Source organism: Sceloporus occidentalis, unplaced genomic scaffold (assembly GCF_023333645.1).
Source record: "Sceloporus occidentalis isolate IW3139 unplaced genomic scaffold, rSceOcc1.0.p SCAF_2, whole genome shotgun sequence".
NCBI classification, from domain to species: domain Eukaryota; kingdom Metazoa; phylum Chordata; class Lepidosauria; order Squamata; family Phrynosomatidae; genus Sceloporus; species Sceloporus occidentalis.
This window is the reverse complement of record NW_028316982.1, coordinates 182,306,398-182,326,829: the sequence shown is the minus strand read 5'-3', so window position 1 is coordinate 182,326,829 and position 20,432 is coordinate 182,306,398. Positions and strand designations below refer to the sequence as shown.

Sequence of the window (20,432 nt, the reverse complement as noted above, 5' to 3'; positions counted from 1 at the left end):
TTCCTTAAGGTTGCCATAAATAGGAAACGACCTAAAGGCAGACAACACACACACACACACACACACACACACACACACACACACACACACACGTACGTTCTCCATCACATTGTATTGCTTTGCCCATTGTATATAATTCCGAGGGGGAAATTGTTAAGAAGGTTATTGGAAATGAATACCTCTTTGAATGGGTTATCAGTGGAATACCTATTGGAAGATCGGAACCCACATATAACCAAGTTAATGGCCAATTTTCTGGTGGAGGCAACAAGACTATGGCTTAAATTTGAATAATGATCCTGAGGCTTTATTGTAAATTTTTATTGCAAATTTTATTGTAAATTTTATGTAAATTTTTATTGTAAATGCATGTTGTTTTTCTATGCCTAATAAAGGTTGACTGACTGACTGACTGACACATACACACACACACACACACGTACGTATTGTATTTACCATCTTTTACCCAGGTAGGCTTTCAACATCTTACTGAGTCTGGACTGAGGTGTTTTTAGCAGATTGGTATTGTATATATTGATTTATTTTTAAAATAGTTTTAAAATGCAACGATTTGGAATACTATGTTTAATTGCATTTATCATGTTAACTTTTTGTTGTTTTTACACATAGCGATTTCAGATGCTGAGATGCTGTAAGCTGCTTTGAGTCCCAGTTTTGGAAGAAAGGCAGGAAATAAATCCAATCAACTCAAATCCAGGCATACCAAGAATAGTAAAATGTAGAAAGTGACAAAGCTCATGCAATTTCTCAGTTGGCAAAAGTTGTCCTAATGGTCTTAAGAACTAGGGTGATAGGTAACAAACAAACCCTCACATACAGTGGGCCTTTGTTATCTGATGGGGTTTGCTTCTAGGACTTCCCAAGGATATCAAAATCTGTGAATGTTCAAGTCCTGTTATATACAATGGTATGGTGAAATGGCATCCCTTATATAAAATGTCAAAGTTAAGGTTTGCTTTATGGCTTAATTTTTCCCCCAAGCCATGAATGGTTCAATTCATTGATGCAGAATCCATGGATATAAATGGCCAACTGTAAGCCTTTGAGGAAGAAGAGAGAACAGATTAAACAACAGACTACAATACCAATCAGTCCACATTCATCATGCTAAAGTTAGAGCTGAAAAACATATAGAGTGAGTCATTCCCTGTCCTTGCCCTTGATAACAGGATTTGTTGCAGTAATTGGGTGCCTGTAAAATAAAACTATAGCATACAGGATCAACCTTTGAAGCATCATATGTATCTGACACAATGGCAGTTCGCTAGATGGAAAGATTGGCGAATAAGTAGGTTGCAGATCCAGTTTTTCATCTCTGACCAAGGTTTTGGTCACGACATGCGTCTCAGGTAGTATCAGTCACATAGTTTGTTGCATGTGAAACACTGCAAGCCAGGGAGGTGACAATTGATCAGGGTACTGGTGCTTGAACTCTATGACAACATTCAGGCACTGCCTCACCCAACATCAGACTCATAAGGGTCAGGTTAAGCTTGTTGCTTCCAGGGAGCAAGAGAAGGCAATCATTGCTCAGAAGAAAACAGGAAGATCCTCCTGCTTTCCTTTTTGGTTTCAAGGCCCATGCTGCAGGCAGCCCTCTGTGTGTTCTGGTAAGTGTGACATGTCTGATGCCATTTGTGTTGGGTAGACTTCTTTAAATAATTTTTCAACTGTGCAATGCTAGTAAGATGAATAAAAACTCTTGACATGCTGTTTGTATTCACTCTAGATATTCTGGCCATTTGTATTTCTTGAAATTCTACTCCTTGTTCTTTGCTCCCCACTTTCAGGCTTGCAAAGCAGGTGTTCAACTTGCTTCAAGCTGTCACCATTTGAAGGCATTTATTTAAAAAGTAGGTCACTAATGTTATGGAGCCACAAGCTGATTATTTCTATACTATTTTTCATTAGCATGCCTCATAATTAATAAGTCTTAAGCCTTTCCTGAATAGATGTTTCCTTCTCCAGGTTTTTAATAAGTTCTACCTGGTATATATGTGTGTGTGTGTGAATATTCATTCTTCATAGCCCCGCTTATTCCTGTTTACATTACTAGTACTGACTTGGCAGAGCCAACTGTCGAAGTAAGATTAGGAATTCTAATTGTTTTACATGTTTTATTTATCACCCCCCTTTCCTCTATGGAGCTCAGGCCAGCATGCATGGTTCTTTTGTTTTTATCCTCACAATCAGTGTGAGGTAGGTTACACTGAGAGACAATGGCTAGTCCAGCTGTGCCATGGGTTTCAGGGATTAGTGGGGATTTGAACCTGGGACTCCCATCTCAGCCTAATAGTTACCTCTAGAACAGGGGTGGGCAACTACACAGGGACAGAGACCATTTTCCACCCTGCACCCATCTGGTTCATTTCAGCACTCCCAGTGATGAAACATGATCTCCAGCTGAAATTTTGGCTCACTGGGTGGGGGTGATTTAAACCCCCCCCCCCATTTTTTGGGGAGGTTTGGGAGCCTTTGGAGGGACAATGGAAGCAAGCTGCACTTTCCTCACTTTTGCTCCAGATGGCATCTGCAATTCCATAGATTACCCATACTACTTCCAAGCCCTATTTTCAAAATGAAAAGCTAAAGAAATAACCTATTTCTTTAGAATGGTAAATTCAGTGCTCATTGTCTGCTGCCACACTTGTTTTGTGCAACTGTAGAATACTCACAGCTGTGATCATAACTATAGGCTCTCTGAAAAATGTATTAGGGAAGGCCCTTGGTTACTCTTTCTCAGTTACATCTAATAAATGACAAGAGTTGCAGTGTAACATCTGGAAGGTCACAACCCCCATCTTTTTTTTAATTTTCATTCCCGTAGAACTGATATTAGGGAATGAGAATAGGGGAGGGGGGCTTAAAGTATGCCCTCGGCAATCTTCATCTAGGTGGCTGTTTCCTTGCTATTGTCCCTTCCATAATTTCTGTCTTATGGCAACACTAAGACAAATCTACCATATGATTTTCTTGGCAAGATTTGTTCAGACAGGGTTTATTCTTGCTTTTCTTTGAGGTTGAGAGTATGACTTGCCCAAAATCACCCAGTGGGTTTCTGTGGCCCAGCAGGGATTTGAACCCTCATTTTCAATACTCAAGCCACACCATGCTGACTCTCAGCTGCATATTAATTAGTGGTAGGGGAAGTTAAAGAGTCTCTTCCAGCACCTTCAATGGAGATGGCTAATAAATAATAATAATAAAAGTTTTATTTTTATGCCGCCCTTCTTACAATCAGGGCGGTGCACAACATATCAGCAATTACAAATTCATAGCAAGGAAACAGGAATCACAAATGGATCACAATTATGGCTCTTCATTCCTCACAACTCCAAATCAAGATTTAGTATTTCTAAGAGCAGCAGCAGAACTTCTTCAGGGAAAAGTATCTGTGGTTCTGGCAAGCTCCAGTTTGCCCATATGTGAGCTAAACTGAGGATGATATAACACACTCTAGAGAAAAACAGTGACAAGACAAAACAACAAGAGAAATGAAAAAGGTAAGTTAACATGGGAAGTATGTGACCTAGTACAGTTCACACACGTGCATTTCGCAGTGATGGGAGATGTTTTGAAGATTAAGTAAGGGATCAATGGCAAATAATTTTGAAGGAAGGAATTTGAAGAAATGAAATGAGATGGAAGTGTTTCATAAGAGTGCCAAATATAAAGACAGCAAGAGAGAAAAGCTAAAAGTGGAAATGGCAGAAATGGAAGAGCACATCTAATGGGCAAGGACATATGGAGTAGAAGTAAGAAAGCTTCTAAAAAGCATTAGAACTAGCTATGGTTCTAGGAAATGTATTCATGCATCTTAAGATTTCAGATTATTGGAGTATGATGGTGGGCGATGCAATTCACATGTTGTAATGAAAAATACTCAGCTCAAAGAACAGCTCATGATGCTTCTGATATTCCTATAAGGTCCACAATGCAACAAGTTTATATTTTTGGCATTTGTCACAAGGTATTTTTGGTTTGCTAAATATACATGAACTTTGTGATGTCATGCTGTTAGTCATATTAGCAAATGAATTTTCGCTTCAATAAGTGGTGCTGGAGTCATCAGATAATCAAGAACTATCCTTCTAATGTGTGTTTCTAAGTAGAAAGGATAGTTCATTTTAAAGCTATCCTAATGAAGAACAACCAAAGACATTTTTATCAACTTTGAAAAACAGCTATCCAAGGGTGTGGATGCTTCCAAAGAACTGCAATGAAAACGGTGGTTCTCAAGTTTTTCTTATTTATTTCACAAATGAAGTTCTTCATCTATAACATATTAAAATAGAAAACATTATCTGATCAATTTTACATAGAAAATATGAATATAGTAATAAAATACTGAAAATATTTAAGCACCAGACATTAAGAATATTTATTGGCCTAGGTTTTATCAATATTTTGAACATGTTCAATAAAGTGCAATTAAAACCAGTTCAATTTAGTGAGATAAACATTTTGAGACAAGAATTATTATATTACTTTGTATTATGGATCACATGCTAAGAAGTTAAGACACTTTAGTTCTAACTTTACTGAAAGCCAGATTTGTTAAATCTTATGTAAGAAACAAATCATTCAAAACTGTTTTGGCTTATTTGTGAACGTGAAGTAGCTAATTTGTTTAACAGAAGACAAATGAATCCCAGAAAAACTGAGGACCTTATTATTAACATTAACAAAGTATAAGGCAATATAGGATAGATCCATCAGCTAGAAAGGTAATCCTATAAAGATACTTGAACTCTCATATAAAATATAATTAGCTTGGACTGAAATTGGCCTGCATTATTATTGTATAGATCTCTATGTTCTTCTTTACAGAATTCACTCACAATGATAAAACTTTTAATCAGTTTTTTTCAATAAAGACACTTTCAATGAAGAAGGGACGCTTGAAATATTTCTGTATACCACCATGCCATCTTTGAGGTCTGAGGGCCTGGAACTAGGAAAAAGGTGAAACTAGACAGGATGGCAGAAAACCATGTTTAAAACTGGGCCTTCCAAATAGTCTTCTACCATCATGCCTGAGCATAAGCAAGATAGGCAAAGCAAAATTCTGCACATCAAGGCTACAGTCGAATAAGCTTAGCCCATCTAAGCCTATTAAAATCAAGGCTTCAAGTTTGCATAACTCCATGGGAAAGTTGGCCTAACTTATGATAATTACTGATCACTAAAAAAAGAAAAAGACAAAAGACAGTTCACAGCGTTACCAAAGTGGTAGAAATTTGGAATGCAAATAGTAAGCTCAGTGATGAGTGCTTACTGTCATTGAGGTCACAGTGGAGGAGAAAAAAATGCATTAAATTTACTGAAGTTTGTGTATTCCCTTACCGACACATGGGAAATGCAGTGGAAAATTCCTGTGTGTACACACATCACCCCTCTCTCAAAGAAGCAAACAAGAAGTCCATGGATAGGCTATGCTGGACCATAACCAATGTGTGAACATAATAGTTTATTGTTATGTTTTTATGTGACTTCTTTATAGTGGAAAGGGACAATCAAACTGAATTTTTTTTTAAAAAAAGTTGAGTGTTGACAAAGTTCTACCACTCTCCTTTTTCATACAAAGTATAGTTAAAAACAAAGAATTTTTGACTGGCACAAACTTTTATTATTCTAAACTGCTACTAAGAGTAAGTAGTAAATGACCACTCTCTTAACAATTCTTCTAAGACATCTGTGTCTTTTTACTTAATATCAACATCACACATGATTTACTGCATGTATTTCAGAGGGAAAATGCTTACAGCAATTATTTCAAATCCAACTATGAAGCTTGTGGTGTTGCAATTATTGCCCCAGAATCTTCTGTAACATATCAGCATGAAATCAACAGCAAAACATACTGGAACAAAGCAGCTGCAATCCTACGTTAGCTATTTCAGTTCTGGAGACTCAAATCAGGATTGGAGAATGGAGAGTTGCTTTCCTGTACAACTATTTATTTTCTTTCAAAAAGATCATGGTGCGTGGCACCTTCTTACATGTAGCTATAAGAGTTTGTAACAAGAAAGTCCCAATTCAGTTCTTTTTGGAACCATAGCAGGAAATTCTGGGAAGTATGGTTATAAGATACGTACTGGATGCAAATAGTTTGGCATAAAATAGCAGTAATAATTCTGAAAAATAAGAAAGACAGAACTAACATTAGGATGCAGCTCTTCAGTTACCAGCTGCACAATCATGTATATCATTATCTATTATGTACACACATTCTATATGTACAGCCAACACAAGAAGGTCTATTACCTATTTTGCAGTTACATTTCAAAGGAAATGTTACATTTTATGTACAAAATTACTTTGATACATCTTATATATTTCTGCATGACAGAAACAAAGAAAAAGTATTAAATTATAAGCACTGTAGGTCTGAGTACTTATTACATATCCAGTGAAATGATGTCTTTGACATCCTGTTCTTCTTATGCTGTAATAATATTAATGAAGTCACTTCACATGCTGATTAAAGGCATACATCATAGCCCTGTGAATTTTAGTTTTTGCGAAACTTCATATATGGATCTTGTTTTGGCAGTTCCACAGCTCCACAGAATAGCACTAGCTATTTTCCCAACTGACTGACATCAACACTGCATGTTTTACAGAGCATTCATCTTTAGCTCCTTGGAGCATATAACATGTAGAAACAGAATGTAGTACTGGCAACTAGGAGAAACACCAACAGAAGAGTCAACTGTTGGAACCAGACACAGCGGTCAATCTGTTCTCGAAGTCTTTTGTTGGCTTGCAATAATTGTGTTAGCTGAAAAACAAAGAGATTATATTTTTAAAAGATATTTTTCTCTCTTACATCTATTTACAGTATCTTCATTCAGTAGTCATTTGCTGTTCTATTATATAACTAAGACATACTATGTTTTAGATATACAGAAAACATGCCGTGTTTTAGCCATAATCTTATTTTCAGCATATATCCAGTATGAAAAGAAAGTAATTACTTCCTTTTCTCTACTATAATCACTCTTATCAGCCCTAACATTACATACATTCTTTTTTAAAATAGAGGTGCCAGTATGTTAGGCACTTTAAAAGAAATAGGAATGTAGCAATAATGATTAATATATCATTAATTTTGCTGTGGGAGCCAGAATGTTGTAGTGGTTTTGGTGTTGGACTGGAAGACCAGGGTATGAGTCCCTGCCCAGCCATGGAAACCCACTGGATGACCTTGGGCAAGTCACACTCTCTCAGCCTCAGAAGAAGGCATGGGGCAATCCCCCTCTGAACAAATTCTCCCAAGAAAACTCTGGGATAGGTTCACTTTAAGGTCACCATAAGTAAGAAATGACTTGAAGGCACACAACAATAATTTTGCTGGGCTATGTCACATAGGCTGCATTTCAAGCCTCATGTTAACAACTCACTCCTTTTTGCCTATGAAAACAAGAGATACTGGAAAGATTCACTCAGCCCTGGAAAGCTGCTTCTAGAGTTTGGATATACTTGCTTAAAAGGGGAGACAGACAAAAGAACCCCTGAATTCATTTTCAGCCCAGATTAAAATCTTGCAAGACAAAGAAAGGAAAGCCAGGATACAAGTATGTCCACATACATATGCAAAGTGCATTTGTGGACACACTGAGGGGCAGCCAGTTATTGCCTTGTACCACAGCATCTCCTTCATCACAACTGCACAAGACACTCTGAGAGAGATTACCAATCTTCAGACTTGGTTTCTAGAAGCATAAAAATTTACAAGATAGGGAATCCTGAAAAGCCACAGTGCACTGCATGATCTACTAGACTCGGAAGGAATCTATATGTATAACAATATACATTTGTTACCTGTAAGTGTAAATCTTCATTGCTTTTTGCAGGAATGTTAAAGGTATTTTCATTTAATGTTAAAGAAGAAGGTTTGCTGCTTTCAGTAACATGGCATCTTAATCTGAAAAGAAAACCGCCAACATTTCAACAACTATTATAGTTGTACAATTATATATCATTGTAGTCATATTCTTTGTCTTCCTGTATGATCATTTCTATTCCTTGCTGGCATCTGTTTCATATCCTCAGTAATGCTATTTGTATTTCTGCTCCTGCACCCTGACCCCACTACAGAGTGGAACAACATCTAACATAGCAGTGCTTGAAACAAATAACATCTGATCAGGCAGACTTGTACAGCAGGCTGCTGTGGTATATATCTTGCTCAAAACAAAACACAGATGGTACTGGCTCAAGGAACATGAAGACAACATGTTGAAAAAGTTTCACGATTGGGGAGAAGTAATTAAAAGATGTATGAAAAAAAAGTTAACTAATGCTATTCAGACTTCTCTTTTCTGCATGGTAAAGCAGGTAATTAAATATAATAGAAAAGATACTGAGAAAAGAGTAATTTAGAATGTGCAGTAGAATGTATAACTTGGATGGAAAACTTGAGGTGTCCCAGAATCATAGTCTTGGGCCTGAAATAAGACACAAGTGGACAGGATTAGATGCCTGCCCACACAGCATTCCCTCAGTATCCAATGCAAATCTCCAGCAGAGAATAACATGACTTTTCTATGAGGAGGTACAATCTCAGGAATAGGGCTTTTCATATTAGCCTACTCATAGCTACAAAAAGGGTAGACAATTGTAGCCCTCTGATGTTTTTGTCTTATAACTCCCATCAGCCATAGCAATCATAACCAATGATAAGCAATTATGGGAGTTGCAGGACAAAAACTTCTGGAGGGTCATGGTTACCTACTCCTGTCATAAAAACATAAGAACAGATCAGCTGTGCTATACATATAATTAAAAGTACTGCCAATTAAATATCAACATTGTATCTGAAACTAATAAGGAATCTTGAAATCTTCTAAATCATTAATGTGTAGACATTATAGCAACATTAAATAACATGCTTTCAAAGAGCATCTGCTTCAAATTTCACCAACTTCTGCTAAGATATGAGTGATGTAAAAGATGGTCACATGTGTGATCATTCACATTTATTTTAGAATGCAGTCTAGCAACCTTCTAAAAAATATAAATGCTCACCTATGCTCCATCACTTTGTTCCTGGGGATTTCCTTCCAAAACTGAGCCAATTCTTGTGTTCCCACTACAGAGGACTGATCCATTTCTGCTGCCATAATCAGAAAACGGTCTTGTAGAGAAACTGCACAACCTGCTCAATCCACAGAAGGTAATTAATAAATGTATGCTGTTCAGATTTAATCTATATTGAAAGTTTATGCACCATGGGAAAAATGTAAAAACACAAAACAAAACAGATTATATGGAGAGTTACATTGCTACAGCAGATGCACAATAACTAGAAGCACTAAGCAAGGTCTACAAATTCACCAGTCTTGCAGAAGGATAGGAGAAGAAAAATGTGGAGACAGAATATATCTTATATTTGATCTTATATATAGCCAGTTAATAAATCTCAGGTAGAATTACCCTGGTATCCCCTAGCTATTGGATTCACTTGGTAAAATTCACTTGGAATGATTTTTAAAAGTGCTTTAAAAGTGACAGAGTTGTCCTAAATGATCTTCTTCTAAAAATATAACTGCCTTAACATTTAGCAACCAATCAATACACTCCAAATCCACACTCAACTTCTTAAAGAACATTTAATAATTTTTAACTAGAAGAGACCTATTTTGACAGAGCTAAATCCAATGTTCTGTTGGCAGAACTTTCTTTCTTTCTTTCCCCTCCATTTTTCAGGCCTTTGTGTCATGCTGAATCAGTTCAGGTGGGTTTGTCAGCTCTTTAGGGCCATTTGAGGGGTCGGGGCTGCAGTGGGGAGTCATCGGCTCTTCTGGATTTTGCAATTCTACCAACAGAAGTCAATTTTTGGATCCTGCCCACAAGTACAACATATTTCCACCTATTTTGATATATGAAAAATAATTTTACACTACCTTTTCCTTAGCCAGCCAACATGAAATATGTAGCCAAATTTAAGAGTAAATTAAAAATGCCAATTAGTAAATATTAACAATCAGTGTGGTATTTTCACATTTTATGGTATTTGCTCTATTGTATTTGAGCATTTTTTAGTATACCATGCTGGTATCACCACTATCATTCATTCATTCCTTCATTCAGTTACAGCTCAATGCTATTTCCCATTTTTGAAGGCTGAAAAAACAGTAAGAATCAGGGCAAACAATGCTATTTTTTTTTTTAAAAAAAAAGATGTTCAAGTCAATCAATGCACTCTACTATTGGTTCAAAAAAGTGATTAGACACTGCCTCAGAGACACGCATACATACATTTAGGTATTTAGTTTCAACAACACTGGCTTTCCAGTACATGTCCCTAGAATTCAAAACTTACTGAAGGAAAAGTGTTAAACAGTACTTATTTATTTCACTAATAAATGGCGGAGCAAGGTTTCACTTACCACCATGAAGAGATATTATTATATCTACAGATGTGCCTGGTTCGCAGCTGCTGTTACTTGGCTTGACTCTGTACTTGTCAGGAGCAGTTGTTCTCACCTAAATAATTATATAAAATCTATCAGTTCTTCCATTTATCCTTTAATATTTAAAAGTCTCACTTTCTATTGTTATAGAAAAAGAAGAGAAAGCAGTGCAATTCAGTTGGGCTTCCTATTTCATATTTGTAATTCATGAACTAGCTCATACATTTTGAAAGTACTTGGAAATAAAATGCCTGGCACACCCAACAGTTTTAAATATAAATAGGTAAGCTGGTCTACAATAAATGTTGACAGTTGTAAGAACATAAGAATTGCCATGCTTAATCAAATGTCAGTGAATGTAAAACCAGCATACTGTTTTTATAACAGACAGCTAAACGCCTCTTGAAAATTACAAGCATGACAAAATGTTGATGAATATTCCCTACTTGTATACAGTATCTGGTATTCAAATGTATGAACACAATTCCATTTAGGTATATCACACATACATCAGACATGGACAGACTTTAGGTTTGTCAGATCTATTTTATGTTCTTTTACAAGCTGTCCAGATCTATCAACCACAGAAGGCAGAGGCAGAAGTGAAGAACAGGCTGCCTCTGAGCATGTTCTGAGCCTATTAATTTATTTTCTATGGTTTTATCGCACCTTTCTGCCAAAAATGGATGTCAAGATAACTAGAACTTCAATTTAACACTGAATGGCACCAATGAAAGTAACAAACACACACACACCTAGTTAAAACTACTTCAAACAGCAATCCAGCTTACGTCAAAGGCTTTCACAGCTGGCATCCATCGTTTTTTGGGTTTTTTTCGGGCTATGTGTCCATGTTCTAGAAGAATTTGTTCCTGACATTTTGCCAGTATGTGTGGCTGACATCTACAGATGGCATCTTCTCTGAAAATGCCAGCCACAGATGCTGACAAAATGCTCGAACAAATTCTTCTAGAACATGGACACATAGCCCGGAAAACCCACAAAAAACGAGCCAAAAGACCCTGATGGTTCTGGAAAATCCTCTGGTCCTTTTAGTCCACTGCAAATGTCGCAGTTTTCAGATTTTGGACTTTTGCTAGTCAGAAGGAAAAAAAAAACGTTGCTTTCAAGTGGAAGGAAAACAATGAAGGGACCAGCCTTGTCTCCCCTGTTATGGGTTTGCCAGTTCTGGAACCAGTCTTCAGTGTCAGAAATGAATTAAGCTTACATAAATTTCACTCCTACTTTTTCCAAGTAGCAGCTCTACTTAGGCTGATTGCTACAGTTCACCTAGTAGACCTCAATCAACTTTTTATCCAGTCCTAACAATGAACTCAGTTTTCCAAATCAAATAGCCACATCAGCACTACCCATATACAGTGGACGCTCTCCTTATGCGGGGGATCCGTTCCGGATCCCTGTGCATAAGGGAAAATCTGCTTATGCTCAAGCCCCATAGGAAATGTGGCAGGGCGGCACACGCGCATCATTCTTTCCTTCCTCAAGTAGCTTCCACGTATGCTGGAAGCCACGTAAAATGCGTCCGCTACTATAAATTGACCTCATGTATAAGTTGATGGCAGATTTTGGGGGGGGGGATTATGGATTTTGATATGACCCATGGATAAGTCAAGGGTAAAATGCATGTAACAAAGGATGTAAAGGATGAGGCAAAAGAAAATTTTACCATAGAACTGACAAAATTCTGGCAAGCATAACTGTTTGTGCTCACCCTAAAGGCTGGATGGATGGAAGAGTAAAGTGGGTCTGTGCTTCCTTTAGGTGCTCTGAGGAGGGATTAAGCTCTCACCTTTCACCAAGGGATGGTTCCATATTTAACAAAAGTTAAAGAACCGTACTTACATTGCCCCATGGATAAGTCGACCTAGTGTGTTTGGGTCAATGTTTTGACTAAAATTTCTAGACTTATACATGAGGGTATACAGTATATATATATACTCAAGAGGTAAATATAAACAGGAACAAAGAACCTCATGGTTTACAGAAACATCCTGAAGGTAAATGTCAGTGCCCTCCTCTAAGCCCATTAAGAACTGAATCTCACCCTCAGGAGCACTATGCTTAGTGGTTGTGGAAAAAACTTGCCAACCATGACAGGGAGATAGAGAACCAAAGAAGGAGGTTGATAAGAGTCATGGGAATCCTCAGCAGGCTTACTCAGTGGTAAGCCTATCAGAGAGCACAGCTGTTTGGCTGGACCTTTCAACAGGAGCAGTCCACTGTTACAAAACCCATTGGATTATAGCTAATCCTCACTAATTACAGTTTTAATTCTTCTTAGATGTCACCTAAGTGAATGGCTACCACACAACGTGGTAAAAAATACTGTAAATTAAATTATACAAAAGGAAGCACTTTTTCCTTTTATGTCTGAACCTACTGCACTGCTCATTAATCTCATTAGGTGACCACATGTTCCAGTACTATATCTCTCCCCACCCTCTCTTTCCATAAAATGATTAATTTTATAAATCTCTTATCACATTCCTCTTTGGTACAGTCTCATTTGAATTTATTAACCCCCCCCCCCCATCTTTACAACCCAGTTAGAAAATCCTTCTCTGCCTCACAAAGAGCTAATTATGGACTCTGTAAGCAGGTATGAAAAAGTATACTTTTTTCCTGAAAAAGAACAAAGTATTGAGCCAGGATGTTACTGCGTAAAGTAAATATTATTACCTTAAATGCCACTGTATTTTTAGTCACATTTGTTAGAACAATCAAACATTTCTTCTCTCCAGTTTCTTTGGAACCAAAGTGCAGTTCTTCTGCTGGGCTAACAAAAATAGCAAGTATTTTATATTAAGTATTTGTATTTCAAGCTTGTAAGGAAACAAATATTTTCTTTGAAATAAAGGCTACATTTATTGAAACAATTATCAAACAGTTATAAGGGTATATTACAGTCCTGTCCAAGTACAGTACAAATGTGTCACTGGTATTATCTTAGACGATGTGTTTTAACAGTTCAAGGCGATTTTCACTTTATACTCATTTCACTGTGTTCCAAGATGACTGACATATTTAAAATAGTGTGACACGTGCAAAAATAAACATGCATTTGAATGGATACCAACTAGAAACAAACAAACCAAGAGTTTCTTTGTAACATTCTTGGGTGAGTAGAAAATATGTATCGCAAGCCAACAAGATGCCCTCCTGATGTTTTGGACTAAAACTCCCATCGTGCCTGACGATTATGCTAATTATATGTTTCGTAATCCAGAACACTAGAGGACACTAGGTTGCATATTCCCAATATATGGAGTAACTGTACATGAAGCCACAAAGCTGCCTTATACTGAGTTGTTATAATACTGCCCAGTGTAATTAGCAACAGCTCTGCAAAGTCGCTGAAAGTTCTACTAACCAAGGTAGTCTTTAATGGAAGATAATGGGAACTGAATACCTGGGTCTTACAAGTAAAATTAAATACCTCTATTCTGCAACTTAAATCAGGTAACTTCCCTGAAGCTATGACATTTCTGCCTTTAAAATAAAATGAAAATTTTTGCAGATATCTAACCATTCTACAACAGAAATATGAACATGAGTGAGTACTTTGTGATCTAAAACTGGTGGCTGAGTTTCAAGGAGCATGCACATGTACCCTTAAATTCAGAAATGCACAGAAATTTAAGACCCAATGCCATACCCCAAACTGGTTTCCAGAAATGGTTTGCTAAGCAGATACAAGAAACACAACCCTGAAAATGGGCGCACAAAGCTTATCAGGAGGTTTTGGATTCTGACTGACAGCATGTACAACAACACATACATAGAATAGAATGAGCTTTAAAATTCATTGAGAGCATAAAATGAGCTTAAAAGTTCAAATAAGCTATTTAGGAAGTGTCAGATGTTAAAGAAAAAGGCTGGGACATTTAAACTTGATGGGAACCTCTTTTTGATTGTCCAAAATTCTCAAGTATCCTTTTAAAAAAGAAGATAAATATATCCTGGTGATATTCAAGACTTGACTGGCCAGTTTCCCTGGGTTCAAAACGCCCAGAAACAAGACCCCCATGGATGCCAAAATCCTGGATGCCCAAGTCCCATTAAATACAGCAGTGTAGTAAAATGGTGTCCTTGTGTGTGTGTGTGTGTGTGTGTGTGTGTGAGAGAGAGAGAGAGAGAGAGAATATTTTCAAAGCATGGATGGTTGAAGCTGTGGATTCGGAGGACCAATTGTAACCTTCTGACATTTTGAACCTAGGGAAACTGACTTATTGCTTTCATACATCAATTCTACCTAATCATTGCAAAGATTGTATCACCTCAGCCAGCCCTTTGAAAATTTAGGGTAAGGGAAATGGTTTGCATTTTTTGGATCCTGTTATATTATATTCCACTCCTACAACTGTGTAAATATGCTTTATACCTGAGGCCTTAATACCATTTAGTCCTGCATCTGAAGATGTGCATTTATAGTCATGAAAGCCCATGCTAACCAAAAAGCCAGCTAGGAGATTATCACACCCGATTTTTAAACTGCGATTTCATTGGGAGGGAAGTGGCATCGGTAATGCTGAACTTATGTTGCCACTTCCCTGCCGTAACTGCCCTTTTCCTGACCCATTTCTTTTCATTCACAGGGGAAACTCACAGTGAATGAGCTGCAGATTGAACAATACCCCAGGTGTGAAAAGCCATTCCCAGGGTATGTGTGAGGCAGTCACATGGTGTCACTGTCCCCTCCTTTCCTTTGCCCATTCCCCTTGCTTTTTTTTTTTAAACACCACAATTTCTGCACAATTCTGGAGCCCTGAAGTGTCAAAAGGTCATTTTAAAACGTTTCAATCTGGGCTGCAGAACTTCATAAACAAACAGGAAAAAAATTTAAAGGCATATTGGGTAAGGCATAATGGGGTGTGTGTGTGTTAAGGGACAGGGCAGGAAGGAAGTGCAATGGGGGCAGCAGTCCTCGTTGCGTGGATGAAGGAAGTGTAGTGGTGGCTGTTGTAAAATTGGAATGTTCCCATTTTATTTTTGATTACATGACTGTAGTGGGAAGGAGGCGAGAAAAGGTTAGTGTGATAATCTCTTGGTTGCCTCCTGGCAACTGAGACAAGCAATGAGCTTTTATTAAGGACTCAATACTTTTTCAGCAATTCTTATAGCAATACTATAAAATAGACTATCATTAGCCCCAAATTATAAAGGCCTGGAGTAAAAAAATAGTGACTTGTGTACAGCTACCTAATTTAAAGGAATTCCCAACTCAAAGCTGATTCTCTTACCTACTACACAATAGTTTTGCAGGCAGTTGAGCATCAGTAAGTTTGCCTTATATGGTCAGAAAAGAGAGAATAAGCTATATCACAAGACAAATGATGGAGATGATCAAGAAAGAGGGAAGCATGTTACTGAAATTAGTGCCTAGCCTGGCCAGATGCAGCTCTGTTCAGTTACTCACAGAGAACAAATCATTTAGCTTGTTGTAACTTAGGATCCGTACAGATAGGCCAAACTAAAGCTGCTTCGGGTCACTTTGGAGGTATGCTGTTTAAATGATGCATGCCTCTAAGAGTCCAGAAGCTGTGCCAAACCATGCCCGACTTTTAGGAGGCATGCATCATTTAAACAGCATACCTCCAAAGTGACCCGAAGCAGCTTTATTTTGGCCTGTCTGTATGGGGCCTTACTCTTCAGAAATCTCTTCTCCCCACTTTCCAATATTGTTAACTTTGTCAACAACATCATAACCGTGACAAAGTAAGAAGTTCCCAAAGATCCAGAATCAAACAATATCAAGCTATTCTTAAAATTCTGTCCATTTAAATTTTAATATTTTTGAAGTGATGAAGCAGTGCTATTAAAATATGGAATGGTCTAGAACGTGACTGAAATTGTTCCTGTTTTGTTACCTTATATGCAATAAAAGTCCTTTAAATGTGGTAAGTGCTTTCTTCGCATTTTTTGTTTTCAAATCTATTTTGTCACATTCTTCGGATTTTGGAGTTTGTTCTGCATGATTTGCCTAGGCAAACAGAAACAAGAAGGAACAACTATACACAGTCAGAAGTCAATATTTCACTGTCAAGTAAAATGACTGAATTAAATGTTATGGACCCTTCTTCATTCACTGAATTAGCACATCACAATTAAAATATAAATACTGGATTGTTCAAATTGTCTGATCACTTTGGTTGTTCATTTCTGAGTCTTTTCCAGTTCTACAACATTCTTCTTGAGTTACAGCAACAAGAACTGTACACACATTACGAAATGTGGTCATACCTGACTGGTATTAAAGGATTACTATAAAGATTTTATTTTCTTTGCCCTCATTCTGCCGATTATAAGAAAGCTAAGAATAGTAACAGACAACTATGGAGGAAAACTGTTTCTATCAAGAAAATCCATTACATTTTGAATTTAAAAAAGAAATCGAACCACTACTAACATTCAGACCTTAAATTATACATATGTTGACACCATTACCGTATATACTCATGTACAGGTTGACCTCACGAGTAAGTCAAGGGAAAGTTTTAGGGACAAAATCACGGATTTTGATATCCCCAGTGGATAAGTCGAGGGTAAAACTTAGGAGCACACAACAAATGATCTAAAGGGGAAAACACCACTTCCTTCCCTCCTTCTCTGGACCTCTCCCAGTTACCTCACAGCACTTCACCACTTCCATGGTGCTGGAGGAGAAGATTTGAACATCTGTTTGAAATGGGAAGGAACTGGCAAGTGGGGTTTGTGGACATAGAGGGAGAGTGAGGGTGGGGAAAGAAAGTTTTAACATCACATTGAGAAGGGAAGGGAAATGGGGTATTTGGTGGGCAGGAGAAATCTGGAGGAGAAAGAAGATGGGGAGAGAAGGTTTTAACATCGGATTGTGAAGGGAAGGAAGTGTAATTAAATGGGGTGTTTGAGGGGGGCAGAGAGATCCAGGAGGAGGAGGAGGAGAATGGGGAGAGAAGCTTTTAACATCATATTGAGAAGGTTAATCACCTCTTTCACCTGCCTTGGCAGCTGTTTCAGAGCTCACTGCCAAGGAAGGCTGAGTGTGGCATGAGGGTAAAGCTTCTTCCAGGACTTTTCTAAGCAGTATTACTGTACTGTATATAAGTCAACCTAGGATTTTAGGGTCAATTTTTGGGCATACATTTTTCAACTTCTAGTCAAGTACATACAGTAATTAGCATTATTTTAAATGGCAATACTTGTACAGTATTTCTTTAGAATTTGGAATATTTTGAATGGAATAGAGGGGAAAAACAAGGTGAAGACAGGCAACATCAAAGTATTTGTATTTTAAAGGTCTGTTCTCACTTTGAGAACTTTGGTATTTATGGTAAATAAAATATATATGTAGGATCCATTTATTTACCATAAACCTGACAAAGGCATGTACACTTTGTTTCTCCTACAAGGAAATGTTACTACAGCTGAACTTCTTATTCAGAAGCTTAACAGGAAAATGGGAAAGGAGCGACACAGCAGAAAATTATACAATTGTTAATATGAGAAAACAGATGGAAGCAAAGGTTTTGGCCCTCATAACACAAGGTCACCCAATGAACACAAATGGGGAAAGTTCAAGACAAACAAAAGGAAATACTTCTTCAGATAGAACACAGAGTAAGTGTGGCACAGTGGTATGAGTACTGGATTATGACTGTAGAGACCAGGGTTCAATTCTTCGTTTGGCCGTGAACCCCACTGAGTGAGCTTGGGCAAGTCATATACTCTCAGCCACAGGGGAAAGCAATAGCAAACCTCCTCTGAACAAATCTAGCCAAGAAAACCTCATGATAGGAATGCCTTAAGGGATATGATTTGAAGGCACACAACAACAACATAGTACATTAATCTATGGAGTCCATTAAAGATGTTGTAATGACCACAAAATTCATTACCTTTAAAAAGTGGTTCAAATTCATAAAGCATAGAGCTCTCAGTGTCTACTAATCACGGCTATGTATTATCCCCCAGTGTCAGAAGCATCAGGCATTTATTATAGAACTACAGAACTGTTGCCTTGTATATTTTGTCAGATCCCAACAGGCCCGTAGTTGACTGGTGTGTGAACTAAGCTACTGACAAAACAGATGTTTGGTGTGACCTAGGGGGGTTCCTTTTATGATATACGTAATTTGACTACTTCCCAGCTGCAACCTTATCTAGTCAAGGTTATCCTGCCATCTGTTACTGATGATGTGTTTTATGTTACCTTTAAAATTATTTGAAAACTTAGGTCCAGTGAGACATTTAGCCTTCTCTATCAGAGTGCTCTGGTGCCACAATAACTACAGTTCCCAGGATTCTCTAGCACTGAACCAGGGCAATTAAAGCAGTCTCAAACTGAATTATTTCTCCAACATGTTTTGGGCCTTAGTCAAAAATAGGGCAGGGCACATTCTAGTCCCTATGTAGGACTAACTGAGGTAATCTTATGATGCTCATCAGCTGTGTTGGCTCCCGATCCACTTCTAGGCCCAACTCAAAACATCAGTGTTGACTTTTAAAGTACTAAATGAATTGGGTTTTCTGAGGAATAATATCTTCTGTATGTATCTGCAGACACTTCAGTCTTCTTTAATTGCCATCCTCTGGAAGGTCTCACCAAATAAATTCAGGCAGTTTGCCATTTAGGAGAGGGCTTCTAAGTCATACTGCCATTTCTTGGATGCCCTCTGCAAGGTGGTTTGCCTGGCACTCTTTTCATTGCTGGGCAAGGTGTTTCTTTTCTTCCATGATTTTCAGTTTTAGTGTCATGTTTCAAGGTTTTCCAAGAACTTTTATTATTCTGCCCCTGTAAACCTGTATCACTGTGAGCTACCCTGAACATCTTTGGATGGCATAAACTGATGGCATAATTTTTCTGTTTGATTTTAAAATAGAACTGCTGGCACCTATTTCACAAATTTCACGTAACATCTACAACTCCTGAAATGTTGTTTTCATGCTAAGCATCTCCCAGTCCTCAGCTCATGTCACTGGCAGGCAATTTGATACCCCCTACCAAACAAAAACAAAAAACCCAAAAGCAAACATGGCAAGTTTTTTTTTGTTTTTTTTTTTGCATCTTATTCTAGCTATCCTAGTCAATGCCTGTCTTTCAATTGAGAAATCAGTGAATTCTACACAAAAACGTAAATGTCTAAGGGGGCACTGTTCCACACTTTGTCAGTCCTTTACAGCAGAAGCTGGGTCACCCAGGTTAAAAAGTGGCAGTCAGTTTGTTCCCAAATACGTTTGTCTCACACCAACATTTTAGTTTACGTTAGTACAGTATAACCCCTGTATCAGTAGGACTGATGATACCACTGTTTCACTTACTCATGTCTTTAAAAATATGTTCTCTCTAGGTCTTTTCTAGGTCCTCCAACATGATTCTATAGCATGCCTCCAGTGGAGGTTGACCAGACAGTCATGCTGGCAGACCTAGAAATGCCTAGATAGGTGTGCTCTCTAGAAATATCTAGATCCTTCAGCATGAGCCAACTGATCTAAAAGATTTTGCAAGATCCCTTTGCATATCTCTGCCAGAAATAACTTGTTTCAATAGGATTTACTATTATCTGTGGTAACCTGTGTTTCCATGGTAAGTCTGAGAACATATCCCCTGCAGACAAGGGGGCATGGCACATACAGTATTGATATTTTTAAAACCACTAAATATTGTAGTAGGTCCAAAGGGTCAGGAGTAGGCTTCACCTTGTCCCAGATAATTCATTTTTCTTAGTGGGAACTATGAACTGAGACAGCTACTATGTGCATATGCTCATCCTACTCATGTTAGAGTGTGATGGAATAGGTTTACAAACAGTAACATCACCATGGAAAAAACTATAGTGCATTAAGTATAAATATGTTGAGTAGGAAGGAACATCTGCTATAGAGAGAACCCAGAAACAGGTATATTTAACTCTCCATGGCAACACATGGACACTGTAGGGGGAAAAAAGGAAACAAAATGCTATGACTAACTGCAGCTTGCAAATGTGTGAA

At 37.7% G+C, this 20,432-nt stretch overlaps 1 protein-coding gene across 2 annotated transcripts in view; it reads right to left on the bottom strand.

Moving 5' to 3' along the window:
- Window positions 1–4,253: 4,253 nt before the first annotated feature.
- Window positions 4,254–20,432, bottom strand: part of MOSPD2 (motile sperm domain containing 2) — a 35,249-nt gene continuing 19,070 nt past the window's right edge. For both annotated transcript variants that reach the window (XM_089511650.1, XM_089511651.1), the window contains exons 10-15: window positions 16,331–16,443; window positions 13,143–13,239; window positions 10,419–10,515; window positions 9,055–9,184; window positions 7,849–7,951; window positions 4,254–6,805 (exon numbers count right to left, since the gene is read on the bottom strand). In XM_089511650.1, the coding sequence (XP_089367776.1) occupies window positions 6,659–6,805; window positions 7,849–7,951; window positions 9,055–9,184; window positions 10,419–10,515; window positions 13,143–13,239; window positions 16,331–16,443 (687 nt within the window). In that variant the 3' untranslated portion in view covers window positions 4,254–6,658. The remainder of the gene's footprint in view (window positions 6,806–7,848; window positions 7,952–9,054; window positions 9,185–10,418; window positions 10,516–13,142; window positions 13,240–16,330; window positions 16,444–20,432) is intronic.